Source organism: Cherax quadricarinatus, chromosome 5, assembly GCF_038502225.1.
Source record: "Cherax quadricarinatus isolate ZL_2023a chromosome 5, ASM3850222v1, whole genome shotgun sequence".
NCBI classification, from domain to species: Eukaryota; Metazoa; Arthropoda; class Malacostraca; order Decapoda; family Parastacidae; genus Cherax; species Cherax quadricarinatus.
The window spans coordinates 26,987,391-27,001,673 of record NC_091296.1 but is presented as its reverse complement, the minus strand read 5'-3'; the positions used below and the strand labels follow the sequence as shown (position 1 = coordinate 27,001,673).

General features: G+C 39.0%; 1 protein-coding gene across 6 annotated transcripts in view; it reads right to left on the bottom strand.

Moving 5' to 3' along the window:
• Positions 1-14,283, bottom strand: part of ApepP (Aminopeptidase P) — a 352,561-nt gene that overhangs the window by 31,794 nt on the left and 306,484 nt on the right. For all 6 annotated transcript variants that reach the window (XM_070101351.1, XM_070101369.1, XM_070101338.1 and 3 more), the window contains one exon: positions 10,708-10,834. In XM_070101351.1, the coding sequence (XP_069957452.1) occupies positions 10,708-10,834 (127 nt within the window). The remainder of the gene's footprint in view (positions 1-10,707; positions 10,835-14,283) is intronic.

The window sequence follows — 14,283 nt, the reverse complement described above, 5'->3', positions numbered from 1 at the left end:
AGATGTTATTGGGTATCTCAGGTGACGTAGTGAGAAACATGATGGCACCTTATCTTGGTAAGGGGCATACATTATATACCGATAACTGGTACACAAGCCCATTACTCAGTGATTTCATGCGAGTGAACAAGACAGATGTGTGTGGCACAGTGCGTTCTAATCGTAAACATATGCCCAGGCTCAACGCAGGTGCTCGTGGTGATGACGTGCAGGTGTTTACTGCCAATGACATCATGGCATTACGGTGGCATGACAAACGAGATGTCACATTGTTGACAACCATTCACCGTAATGAAATGCAAGACAGTGGCAAAGTTAATCGAGTGACTAATGAACGTATTCGAAAACCAGTGTCAGTGATTGATTATACACAAAACATGCGCTTGGTTGACAAGTGTGACATGCAGATTGGTTTTGTTGACTGTGTTCGTAAGAGTTACAAGTGGTACATGAAACTTTTCTTCCATCTCATGGACATTTCAATGCTCAATGCATATAATATGTACCAAATAAAGACTGGCAACAGACCACCGTATGGTGAATTTTGTTTGTCTGTTGTCAGACAACTCATAATGAAGTACCAGGTAACAACACCTGCTATACAACATGGTCCTCGAATTCCTCAGGATATACCCAAGCGTTTGAGGAGAGAAGGTGATCATTTCATAATACAGCTTCCTCCAACTCAGAAGAAATTTGCTCAGAAGAGATGCATTGTCTGTGCACAAACAAAACGACGGCAACAAAGACGCAAAGACACTCGGTTTATGTGTGAGGAATGTAAGGTGCCTCTGTGCATGGTGCCTTGTTTCAAGGAGTTCCACAAGCTCCAGCAGTTTTAAAACCATGTCCAGTGATTGTAAATATGTAAATATATGATAGAACATTAGTATTATACAATATTTGTGCATGTTTATTGTAATAAACAACAGTGGTAAACAATAATATAATAATAACTTTAGTGTGGATATTGTGTTCAATACAGTGAGTTTATATATATACATTATATACAGTATTGGTCTCTCAGGCCCCAAATGTTAGTAGGAATAGAAAAAAATTGGAAAAGAAAAGAAAAAACAACTAAAACCACAAAATAATGTAATGCGCGTATGTGGAATTCGTCGATGTTGCCGCCGCCACATCATTTTTGACAAACTTCTTGGCACTGTATCTCGGTAAGTACTGATCAGATTTTTTTTTTTTTGTCTTATTACCTTCACAAAAATATGCTCTTTAATTCTGTAAGAAAAAATAATTTTTTTTTTTTTTCAAAATTTCTTGGACACTGGAGCACCACTTCAGATTTTGGCCTTGGACCCTGAAAGGGTTAAGGACCCCAATGGAAATAAGTTAGACAGTCCTCAATGACGCACTGACTTTTTGGGTTATCCTGGGTGGCTAACCCTCTGGGGTTAATCGTTTCTCGGTAACTGTTTCTCGTTAAGCCACACCAACAACAGTCTCTCCACATCTTCAAGTAGTACAGCAGACCGTGGTACAGCAGCAGCTGACGGTGGTACAGCAGCAGCTGATGGTGGTGCAGCAGCAGTAGCAGCTGACCGTGGTACAGCAGCAGCTGACTGTGGTGCAATAGTATTTCGATAGTATTTCTCTCCCTTTTTACCACAGGGTTGGCACTAGAAGCTTGCTTTGGGCCTATGGTAGCTTATTTAGCAGTTACAAGCACTAAAAACCATGGAATAATACAAAATGTATCTGGAGACCTGGAGTTTACCTGGAGAGAGTTCCGGGGGTCAACACCCCCCCGGCCCGGTCTGTGACCAGGCCTCCTGGTGGATCAGTCTTATCAACCAGGCTGTTGCTGCTGGCTGCACACAAACCAACATACGAGCCACAGCCCGGCTGGTCAGGAACCGACTTTAGGTGCTTGTCCAGTGCCAGCTTGAAGACTGCCAGGGGTCTGTTGGTAATCCCCCTTATGTATGCTGGGAGGCAGTTGAACAGTCTCGGGCCCCTGACACTTATTGTATGGTCTCTTAACGTGCTAGTGACACCCCTGCTTTTCATTGGGGGGATGTTGCATCGTCTGCCAAGTCTTTTTATTTATTTATTTATTTATTTATTTAAAAATTTGAGCACACATAGAGAGGTACAAAAAATACAGATAAGAGCAGCATGCCAAAGCCACTTATACTATGCATAGCATTACGGGCTGGCTTAAAATTAACTTAAGATTAACTAAGCAATGATGAAATCAGTGATAAAACTTTAATGTAAACAGATTACTATAAAGCACAAGTGAGTATTACAAAGACAGGTCATATGGTTGTATGCATTGTTGTACATTCAGTAGAATGGAGTATTCTGTTAGGTAGTGTATTTAAAAAATAATAAAGTTAGATTGGGTTTTAGGTTTAACATTTATGTGATATAATTGTGAGAAACATTTAAGATATACAATTTATATGGTTCAGTTATTCAGTATTTATTTGGTTTTGGGTGAGTAAGTGATCTTTGAGAAGAGACTTGAATTTATAAACAGGTAGTGTTTCTTTTATATTTACAGGTAATGAATTCCAGATTTTAGGGCCTTTTATGTGCATTGAGTTTTTGCATAGTGTGAGATGGACACGAGGAACATCAACGAGTGATCTGTGCCTTGTGTTATGGTCATGTGTTCTGTTGAGGTTGGCAAGGAGATGTTTGAGGGGAGGGTTAATATCAGAGTTAAGTGTTCTATGTATGTAATAGGTGCAGTAATAAGTATGGATGTTTTGTATGGTGAGTAGGTTTAGTGTATTGAATATTGGTGGAGTGTGCTGCCTATAGTGAGAATTTGTTATCATTCTAACTGCAGCCTTTTGTTGGGTAATTAGTGGTCTGAGATGGTTACTTGTTGTTGAGCCCCATGCACAAATTCCATAGGTGAGATAGGGGTAAATAAGAGAGTGATATAGGGCCAGGAGGGCTGACTGTGGAGCATAGTACCGTATCTTCGATAGTATGCCTACAGTCTTGGAAATTTTCTTAGAAATTTGTTGTATATGTGTATGAAATTTGAGTCTATTATCAAGGTGGATTCCTAAGAATTTTCCCTCTGTTAGCTTTGTGATAGGTGATCCGTTTATCATTATGTTAAGAGGGACATCTGTAGCTCTGTTACCAAACTGAATGAAGTAGGTTTTGCTTTCGTAGTGAGTGATTTTCGTGTGCAAGTTCGGTACTAGTCCCTCTAGGATTTTCCAGGTGTATATAATCATGTATCTCTCCCGCCTGCGTTCCAGGGAATACAGTTTTAGGAACCTCAAGCGCTCCCAGTAATTGAGGTGTTTTATCTCCGTTATGCGCACCGTGAAGGTTCTCTGTACATTTTCTAGGTCAGCAATTTCACCTGCCTTGAAAGGTGCTGTTAGTGTGCAGCAATATTCCAGCCTAGATAGAACAAGTGACCTGAAGAGTGTCATCATGGGCTTGGCCTCCCTAGTTTTGAAGGTTCTCATTATGCATCCTGTCATTTTTCTAGCAGATGTGATTGATACAATGTTATGGTCCTTGAAGGTGAGATCCTCCGACATGATCACTCCCAGGTCTTTGACGTTGGTGTTTCGCTCTATTTTGTGGCCAGAATTTGTTTTGTACTCTGATGAAGATTTAATTTCCTCGTGTTTACCATATCTGAGTAATTGAAATTTCTCATCGTTGAACTTCATATTGTTTTCTGCAGCCCACTGAAAGATTCGGTTCATGTCCGCCTGGAGCCTTGCAGTGTCTGCAATGGAAGACACTGTCATGCAGATTCGGGTGTCATCTGCAAAGGAAGACACGGTGCTGTGTGGAACCGTCTGCCCTGGCTTGTAAACAATGGCACACTAACTGAAGGCAGGGCAGCTGAGGTGCTCAGGATGAATGTTGTTACCTGAGTTTTTCACTGTTGGTCAAGCCAATATTTTTACGCAGAAACGTATCGTTAGGGGATTTTATCATTAGACGATGCCAGCGTTGGTCGAGGGTCCCCTGTATATGCTTGTACATGCATTTGTAGTGTGAGTGTGACCTAAGTAGAAGTAACAAGACGTACCTGAAATCTTGCGTGTTTATGAGACAGAAAAACGACACCAGCAATCCTAACATCATGAAAAACAATTACAGGCTTTCGTTTTACACTCACTTCGCAGGATGGTACTGCCTTCCTGGGTGCTGTATTTTTTTTTTCAACAAGTTGGCCATCTCCCACCAAGGCAGGGTGACCCAAAAAGAAAGAAAATCCCCAAAAAGAAACTACTTTCATCTTCATTCAACACTTTCACCTCACTCATACATAATCACTGTTTTTGCATAGGTGCCCAGAATACAACACTTTAGAAGCATATGCGTATAAAGATATACAACATATCCCTCCAAACTGCCAATATCCCAAAACCCCTCCTTTAACCCTTTGACTGTTTTCGACGTATAAATACGTCTTACGAGCCAATGTTTCTGACGTATATATACTCAATAATTCTAGCGGCTTCAAATCAAGCGGGAGAAAGCTGGTAGGCCCACATGTGAGAGAATGGGTCTGTGTGGTCAGTGTGCACCACATAAAAAAAATCCTGCAGCACACATTGCATATTGAGAAAAAAAAAACTCTGATCACTTTTTTGGAATAAAACGCCGACTTTGAGGTGTATTTTCGTATAGTATTTATCATTGTAGTCGCGTTTTCATGGTCTTAGGTGATAAAATGGAAAGCATATTACAGAAATAGAGATGATTTTCATTACTTTGACGATGAAAACGACCTTGAAACTGAGCTCAAAGTAGCGGAAATGTTCAATTTTTACCAATGTTTAGGAGTAAATAAATCACACCACACGTCCAATACACGTCAACTGGGGAGTCGAATATTCTTTCACTAGTGCACTGATATTATTTATACCATTTTTACAATAATGCAGTAGTCTGCATAACAGTAAATTTTGTATTTTTTTGTATGAATAAAAAATCAAAATAGAAAGCAATAATAATATAAGAGGGGCCTAGAGATGTGACTAATGAACAGAGCATATGTTATTTTAGTGCCACGAATGTCTACCTTGTTTATTCTGGACCCTATTTTGAAATTGGCATCTTTTTTAGTTTGCGTGAAATTGGCCAAATTGCCAATTTCTGACCACCATATTGGGTAGTCCAAATTAGTAAATGAGAGGTTTCTTGTACTCAGCTGATAGATAAAATGGAGTTCTAAAGAAATAGCTATTAGTTTGGTCAACTGGAACAATGGAATTGGCTGAAAATAGGGCTCAAAGTCTGCAAAATCGCCGATACGCATATGTCGCCGAGACCGCTAACTTCGCGGGAGCATAATTCCATGAGTTTTCGACCAAATTTCGAACTTTTGGTGTCATTACCATCGGGAAAAGATTCTCTATCAATTCATAAGAAAAAATAATTTTTTTTTTTTAAAAATTGAGCGACATAGAATCACAGTTTCAGAAAGGGGCTTGAAACAGTCAAAGGGTTAAAGTGCAGGCATTGTACTACCCATTTCCAGTAGTCAAGTTCGGATATATAAAAATAACTGGTTTCCCTGAATCCCTTCACTAAATATTACCCTGCTCACAATCCAACAGCTTGTCAGGTCCCAAATACCATTCGTCTCCATTCACTCCTAACACGCTCACACACGCTTGCTGGAAGTCCAACCACCTCGCCCACAAAACCTCCTTTACCCCCTCCCTCCAACCTTTTCAAGGACGACCCCTACCCCCGCCTTCATTCCCCTACAGATTTAAACGCTCTCCATATCATTCTACTTTGATCCATTCTCTCTAAATGACCAAACCACCTAACAACCCCTCTTCAGCCCTCTAAATAATACTTTTATTAACTCCAAACCTTCTCCTAATTTCCACTCTCCGAATTCTCTGCATAATACTTACACTACACATTGCCCTTAGACAGGACATCTCTACCGCCTCCAACTGCCTCCTCGCTGCAGCATTTACAACCCAAGCTTCACACCCATATAAGAGTGTTGGTACCACTATACTTTCATACATTCCCTTCTTTGCCTCCATAGATAACGTTTTTTTGTCTCCATATATACCTCAACGCACCACTCACCTTTTTCCCTTCATCAATTCTATGGTTAACTTTTTTTCTTTTTTTTTAACAAGTCGGCCGTCTCCCACCGAGGCAGGGTGACCCAAAAAGAAAGAAAATACCCAAAAAGAAAATACTTTCATCATCATTCAACACTTTCACCTCACTCACACATAATCACTGTTATTGCAGAGGTGCTCAGAACACAACAGTTTAGAAGCATACACATATGAAGATACACAACATATCCCTCCAAACTGCTAATATCCCGAACCCCTCCTTTAGAGTGCAGGCATTGTATTTCCCATTTCCAGGACTCAAGTCCTTCATAAATCCATCTGCTGACACGTCAACTCCCAAATATCTGAAAACGTTCACTTCTTCCATATTCCTTCTCTCCAATCTGATATCCAGTTTTTCTTTATCTAAATCATTTGATACCCTCATCACTTTACTCTTTCCTATGTTCACTTTCAACTTTCTACCTTTACACATTCTCCCAGACTCGTCCACTAACCTTTGCAACTTTTCTTTAGAATCTCCCATAAGCACAGTATCATCAGCAAAAAGTAACTGTGTCAACTCCCATTTTGTATTTGATTCCCCATAATTTAATCCCACCTCTCTCCCGAACACCCTAGCATTTACTTCTTTTACAACCCCATCTATAAATATATTAAATATATACTATATTTAGGTAGTAGGCTGGTAGACAGCAACTGCCCAGGGAGGTACTACCGTCCTGCCAAGTGAGTGTAAAATGAAAGCCATTAACCCTTTCAGGGTCCGTCCCGTAGATCTACGGCTTTACATTCAGGGTCCAAACCGTAGATCTACGCCATGAGCTCAGCTCACTCTGATAAACTGTGAGTGGTACATTTGGGCCTAGATATGAGAGAATACATCTATGTGGTATGTGTGCACCACATAAAACAGATCCTGCAGCACACTGTGCATAATGAGAGAAAAAAAATGAAATCATGATTTTTCGATTAAAACAGCAACTTTGCAGTGTTTTTTCGTATGTTTTTTATAGTTGTATTTGCGATTTCTTGGTCTCATTTGATAGAATGGAAGACATATTACAGAAATAGAGATGATTTTGATTGGTTTTAGAATTGGAAATGGCTTGAAACTGAGCTCAAAGTAGCGGAAATGTTAAATTTTTGCCGATATTCAAGAGTAAACAAACGATCTCACACGTCTAATACACATCAGCTGGTGGGTCTAATATACATTCACAAATATGGTGATGATATTTATACAATTATTACAGTATTGCATAACAGTAAATCTTCTATTTTTTGGTGTGAATAAAAATTCATTATGTGAATAAAAAATCAAAATGGAATTTATTTGTCAAGCCTCAAAACATAACTAATGAACAGAGGAAATGTTAGTTTAGTGCCAGGAATGCCTACATTGTTCATTCTGGACCCTATTTTGAAATTGGAATATTTTGAACTTTGTGTTAAATTGGCCAAATTAACAATTTCCGATCACTTTATTTTGTAGTTGAAACAGTTGACTTGGCGATTTCTTGTGCTCAATCGATAGAATAGAAGTAATACTAGTGAAATAGCTAAGAATTTGGTTGATTGGAATAATGTAATTGGCCTAAAATGGGAGTCAAAGTCGGCAAAATCGCCGATTCGTAAATATCGCTGACACATCAAAATTCGCGAGAGCATAATTTCGTCAATTTTCCACCAATTTTCGTACTTTTTGTTTTATTACCTTCACAAAAAGATTCTCTACGATTTCATAAGAAAAAATAACAAATTTTTTTTTTGAAATATCTTGGACACTGGTGCGTGACTCCAGATTTGGGCCTTGGACCCTGAAAGGGTTAATTGTTTTACATGATGGTAGGATTGCTGGTGACTTTTGTCTGTCTCATAAACATGCAAGGTTTCAGGTATTGTCTTGCTACTTCTACTTACACTTAGGTCACACTACACATACATGTACAAGCATATATATACACATCCCTCGGGGTTTTCTTCTATTTTCTTTCTAGTTCTTGTTCTTGTTTATTTCCTCTTATCTCCATGGGGAAGTGGAACAGAATTCTTCCTCCGTAAGCCATGCGTGTTGTAAGAGGTAACTAAAATGCCAGGAGCACGGGGCTAGTAATCCCTTCTCTTGTATAAATTACTAAATTTGAAAAGAGAAACTTTTGTTTTTCTTTTTGGGTCACCCTGCCTCGGTGGATACGGCCGGTTTGTTGAAAGAATATACTATATTATTATTATTATATATATATATATTTTTTTTTCTCCATGGGGGAGTGGAATAGAATTCTTCCTCCGTAAGCCATGCGTGTTGTAAGAGGCGACTAAAATGCCGGGAGCAAGGGGCTAGTAACCCCCCCCCCCCCAAAAAAAAAAAAAAGTTTCTCTTTTTAAATTTAGTAATCTATACAGGAGAAGGGGTTACTAGCCCCTTGTTCCCGGCATTTTAGTCACCTCTTATAACACGCATGGCTTACGGAGGAAGAATTCTGTTCCACTTCCCCATGGAGATAAGAGGAAATAAACAAGAATAAGAACTAGAAAGAAAACAGAAGAAAACCCTGAGGTGTGTGTATATATATATATGCTTGTACATGTATGTGTAATGTGACTTAAGTGTAAGTAGAAGTAGCAAGATGTACCCGAAATCTTGCATGATCATGAGACAGAAAAAAGAGACACCAGCAATCCTACCATCGTGTAAAACAATTACAGGCTTTCATTTTACACTCACTTGGCAGGACGGTAGTACCTCCCTGGGTGGCTGCTGTCTACCAACCTACTACCTAGGATTATTATATATATTATTATTATTATCAGTGCTTTTATTACTATTAAATTCTTAGAAGAACGCTAAATCCATAGCAGTTATACATGAAGAGCATGGAAAAGAAAGGAATTACATTCAATCCATGAAGTGGTGGGTAGTTCCAATACCTTATCTCAAGAACCTGTTACCAGTATGAAGGCACCTTCCTTTAATGGCCACAAATTTGTAAGGATAAAGGTAATACTAAATTATGAAAGCATAATTTTGTCAGATCAGGCATATTTTATATCTTAGAACTCACCTTTCTTTTACTCTTTGAGTGTCAAGACCCCTGCTCGCAAACTTGCTCATGGCGTCGAAGAATTTAAAAAAGAAAAAATGATTTTTCTTATGAAATGATGGAGAATCTTTTTCCGAAAGTAATGAAACCAAAAGTTCGAAATTTGATGGAAAAGTTAAGGAATTAGACTCTCACAAAGTTAGCGGTCTTGGCAATATTTATGCATAAGCAATTTTGCCCACTTTGAGCCCTATTTTGAGGCAATGCCTTTGTTCCAAACTCGGCTATTTTGCTAGATCTCCTTATATTTTATCGACTGAGTATGAGAAACCACCCATTTACCTATTTCAACTACACAAAAAAGTGATGAGAAATTACTGATTTGGCCAATTTCACACAAAATTCAAGAAAGACCAATTTCAAAATAGAGGTCAGAATAAACAATGCAGACATTCCTGGCACTAAAATAACATTTTTCTCTATTCATTAGCCATGTCTCCAGGCCCCTCTTATATTACACAGGCTTTTTATTTTGAATTTTTTATTCTTATGAGGCCTGGTCATAGACTGGGCCACGGAGGCATTGATCCCCGAAACCCTCTCCAGGTATACTTCAGGTATATACAAAAAATAGATTATATACTGTTATTCAGACTACCACATAATTGTAATAATTGTATAAATAATATCAGCACATTCGTGAATGCATATTAGACCCACCAGTTGACGTGTACTGAATGACTGATGTGATTTGTTTACTCTTGAACATTGTCAAAATCTAACGTTTCCGCTACTTTGAGCTCAATTTCAAGCTACTTTTAGTTGGTAAACCATTCAAAATCACCTCTATTTCTGTAATAAACCTTCCATTCTATCAAATGAGACCAAGAAAATGAGAAAAAAACCTTAAATACAATACAAAAATACACCACAAAATTGCTGTTTTAAACTAAAACAGGTCAGTTTTTTCTTGTTATGCACTGCTTTCTGCAGGATTTTTTTATACTGTGCACACTGACCACACAGATCCATTCTCTCATGTGTAGGCCTACCAGCATTCTCCCGCACAATTTGAGCCGCTAGAATTTTGGAGTTGTATTACGGGACCGACACTGGCTTCAAAGCCATAATTTTATGGGACCGACAACGAAGGGGTTAAGTAGTGATCTAATCTGGTTAATATTGACCTAAATAAGAAAGAAATATTAAAAGGTAAGATATTTAAGTCCAAGAAAGTCACTGAAGAAATTCTAAGTGAAATCCCATACTTAATTTTCTATTGAAGGGTAATGTGCCAATCTCAAAAACAAAAGAGAACTGTAAAAAAAAACTCAAATAATTGAATGCATTAACAGGTTACCCATCAGTAAAAAGTTGGCTAATGAAATTCTTTGCATTAAGAATCCCGTGAACTTGGGGTTTGACCATATATCCACAACAGAGTTTAATAAAAGAATGTTTCTGTATATTTAGAGCATAAAGAGATTTTATAATTACTTTAATATGTCTACATGAACTTGTTCAATTAAATTACAGTATTTTCAGTTAGTCACTCAACACTAATTACAGAGGTAAGGAAAAGTTTGATCACTTACCTTCTGTATTTCTGCAGTTGGTCAGCACCAGAGATCTCAGTCTGGGTTCCCTTAACAGCTTCCTTCTCTAGCCATGTAAAGTACCGACACAAGGCTGCACCATCTCTAATGTGACACAACTCCATTCCTTTAATAAAAAATGTATCTCATATGAACATAATCTACTTATGGAGGAAAATCTTATTCTCCCAGTCTATCTGTGGGTAAATAATATATACAGTGGTACCTTGGGATACGAACTTAATTTGTTCCAGAAGGCTGTTCGAGTGCCAATACCGAACAAATTTGTCCTCATAAGGAATAATGTAAATTAGATTAATCCATTTCAGACCTCCAAAAATACACTTACAAAAATACGCTTACATAACTGTTCAAGTTGAGAGCTGTTCGTACGTCGAGGTACCACTGTATTATATATTTAACTTTATTTTTATTAAGAGATTAAAAAAGGTATTTTATAATAATTAGTAGAAGCTTTTTTTTAACACACTAGCCATCTCCCACCAAGTCAGGGTGACCTGAAAAAGAAGAAACATTTTCAACATTGTTCACTTTATCCCTCTCTTGCCATAGGCCTGCTGATACTACAGTTTAGATGCCCTTTCAAACTGCAATTATCCCCCACCTCTCCTTCAGAGTGAGGGCACTGTACTTCTCACCTCCACCCCTCCTTCACTGTACTTCCCACTTCCAAGTCCCAAAAACTATTTGCCTTCACTCACTCTCATCTAACACTCTCACACATGCCTCCTAAACCCCTTTCTCCCCAACCATTCCTAAGGTGACCCCTACCCTACCCTCCTTCCACTAGAGATTTATATACCCTCCAAGTCACCTATTTTGCTCCATCCTCTCAAAATGCCCAAACCACCTCAACAACCCTTCCTCAATCCTCTGGATAATACTTTTAGGAACTCCACACCTCTCCTACTTTCCAAGTTATGAATTCTCTGCATAATATTTACACCACATACTTTGTTGAAAATAAGAAAAAGTTTTGGAGTGAGATTAACAAGTTAAAGAAGCCTAAAGAACAAATGGATTTGTCAGTTAAAAATAGGAGAGGAGAGTTATTAAATGGAAAGTTAGAGGTATTGGGAAAATGGAGGGAATGTTTTGAGGAATTGTTAAATGTTGATGAAGATAGGGAAGCTGTGAATTCGTGTATAGGGCAAGGAGGAATAACATCAGTTGTGAGTGTGGGGGATGTTCATGAGGCAGTAGGTAAAATGAAAGGGGGTAAGGCAGCTGGGATTGATGGGATAAAGATAGAAATGTTAAAAGCAGGTGGGGATATAGTTTTGGAGTGGTTGGTGCAATTATTTAATAAATGTATGGAAGAGGGTAAGGTACCTAGAGATTGGCAGAGAGCATGCATAGTTTCTTTGTATAAAGGCAAAGGGGACATAAGAGAGTGCAAAAATTATAGGGGGATAAGTCTGTTGAGTATACCTGCTAAAGTGTATGGTAGAGTTATTATTGAAAGAATTAAGAGTAAGATGGAGAATAGGATAGCAGATGAACAAGGAGGCTTTAGGAAAGGTAGGGGGTGTGTGGACCAGGTGTTTACAGTGAAACATATAAGTGAACAGTATTTAGATAAGGCTAAAGAGGTTTTTGTGGCATTTATGGATTTGGAAAAGGCGTATGACAGGGTGGATAGGGGGGCAATGTGGCAGATGTTGCAGGTGTATGGTATAGGAGGTAGGTTACTGAAAGCAGTGAAGAGTTTTTACGAGGATAGTGAGGCTCAAGTTAGAGTATGTAGGAAAGAGGGAGATTATTTCCCAGTAAAAGTAGGCCTTAGACAAGGATGTGTGATGTCACCGTGGTTGTTTAATATATTTATAGATGCGGTTGTAAGAGAAGTAAATGCGAGGGTCTCGGCAAGAGGCGTGGAGTTAAAAGATAAAGAATCACACATAAAGTGGGAGTTGTCACAGTTGCTCTTTGCTGATGATGCTGTGCTCTTGGGAGATTCTGAAGAGAAGCTGTAGAGGTTGGTGGATGAATTTGGTAGGGTATGTAAAAGAAGAAAATTAAAAGTGAATACAGGAAAGAATAAGGTTATGAGGATAACAAAAAGATTAGGTGATGAAAGATTGGATATCAGATTGGAGGGAGAGAGTATGGAGGAGGTGAATGTATTCAGATATTTGGGAGTGGACGTGTCAGCAGATGGGTCTATGAAAGATGAGGTGAATCATAGAATTGATGAGGGGAAAAGGGTGAGCGGTGCACTTAGGAGTCAGCGGAGACAAAGAACTTTGTCCTTGGAGGCAAAGAAGGGAATGTATGAGAGTATAGTTTTACCAACGCTCTTATATGGGTGTGAAGCATGGGTGATGAATGTTGCAGCGACGAGAAGGCTGGAGGCAGTGGAGATGTCATGTCTGAGGGCAATGTGTGGTGTGAATAAAATGCAGAGAATTCGTAGTTTGGAAGTTAGGAGGAGGTGCGGAATTGCCAAAACTGTTGTCCAGAAGGCTGAGGAAGGGTTGTTGAGGTGGTTCGGACATGTAGAGAGAATGGAGTGAATCGAAATGACTTCAAGAGTGTATCAGTCTGTAGCGGAAGGAAGGCGGGGTAGGGGTCGGCCTAGGAAAGGTTGGAGGGAGGGGGTAAAGGAGGTTTTGTGTGCGAGGGGCTTGGACTTCCAGCGGTCATGCATGAGCGTGTTTGATAGGAGTGAATGGAGACAAATGATTTTTAGTACTTGACGTGCTGTTGGAGTGTGAGCAAAGTAACATTTATGAAGGGATTCAGGGAAACCGGCAGGCCGGACTTGAGTCCTGGAGATGGGAAGTGCAATGTCTACACTCTGAAGGAGGGGTGTTAATGTTGCAGTTTAAAAACTGTATCGTGTAAAACACCCTTCAGGCAAGACAGTGATGGAGTGAATGATGGTGAAAGATTTTCTTTTTCGGGCCACCCTGCCTTGGTGGGAATTGGCCGGTGTGTTAATAAAGTAAAAATTTCTTCTTTATTTCTTATCTCCATGGGAAAGTGGAACAGAATCCTTCCTCAGTAAGCCATGCATATCATAAGAGGCAACTACAATGCCGGGATCAAGCGGCTAGTAACCACTTCTCCTGTTTACATTGTCAAAGTTAAAAAGAGAAACTTTCATTTTTCTTTTTAGGTCACCCTGCCTAATTGGGATATGGCCAGTTTGATAAAAATAAAATAATTTTTTTTACAGTGGATGAAGAAGGTAAGCAAAAACTGCTACAATAATAACTTACCTGCAATGGATCCAAACCTATAGAAGCATTCAATGTACAGTAGGGCCCCACTTACATGGCAGGTTAGGTTCCAGACTACTGCCGGAATGCAGACATCGCCGGAAACCAGAACACCATTTTTTCCACTTATCAATGCATGTAAATGCCAGGTAACAAGTTTACACTAACATATATTATGCTAGCAATAGGACTAGGTATTAAAAACAATAAAAAGTAAAATACATACACAGTACACCCATTACTTACCTTAAAATATTTGTAGTCTTAATGTAGGGTGAGAGGCGAGTTTAATTTGTAGGTAGTCAGGTTTGGGAGGTATGGTAGCCAGCCA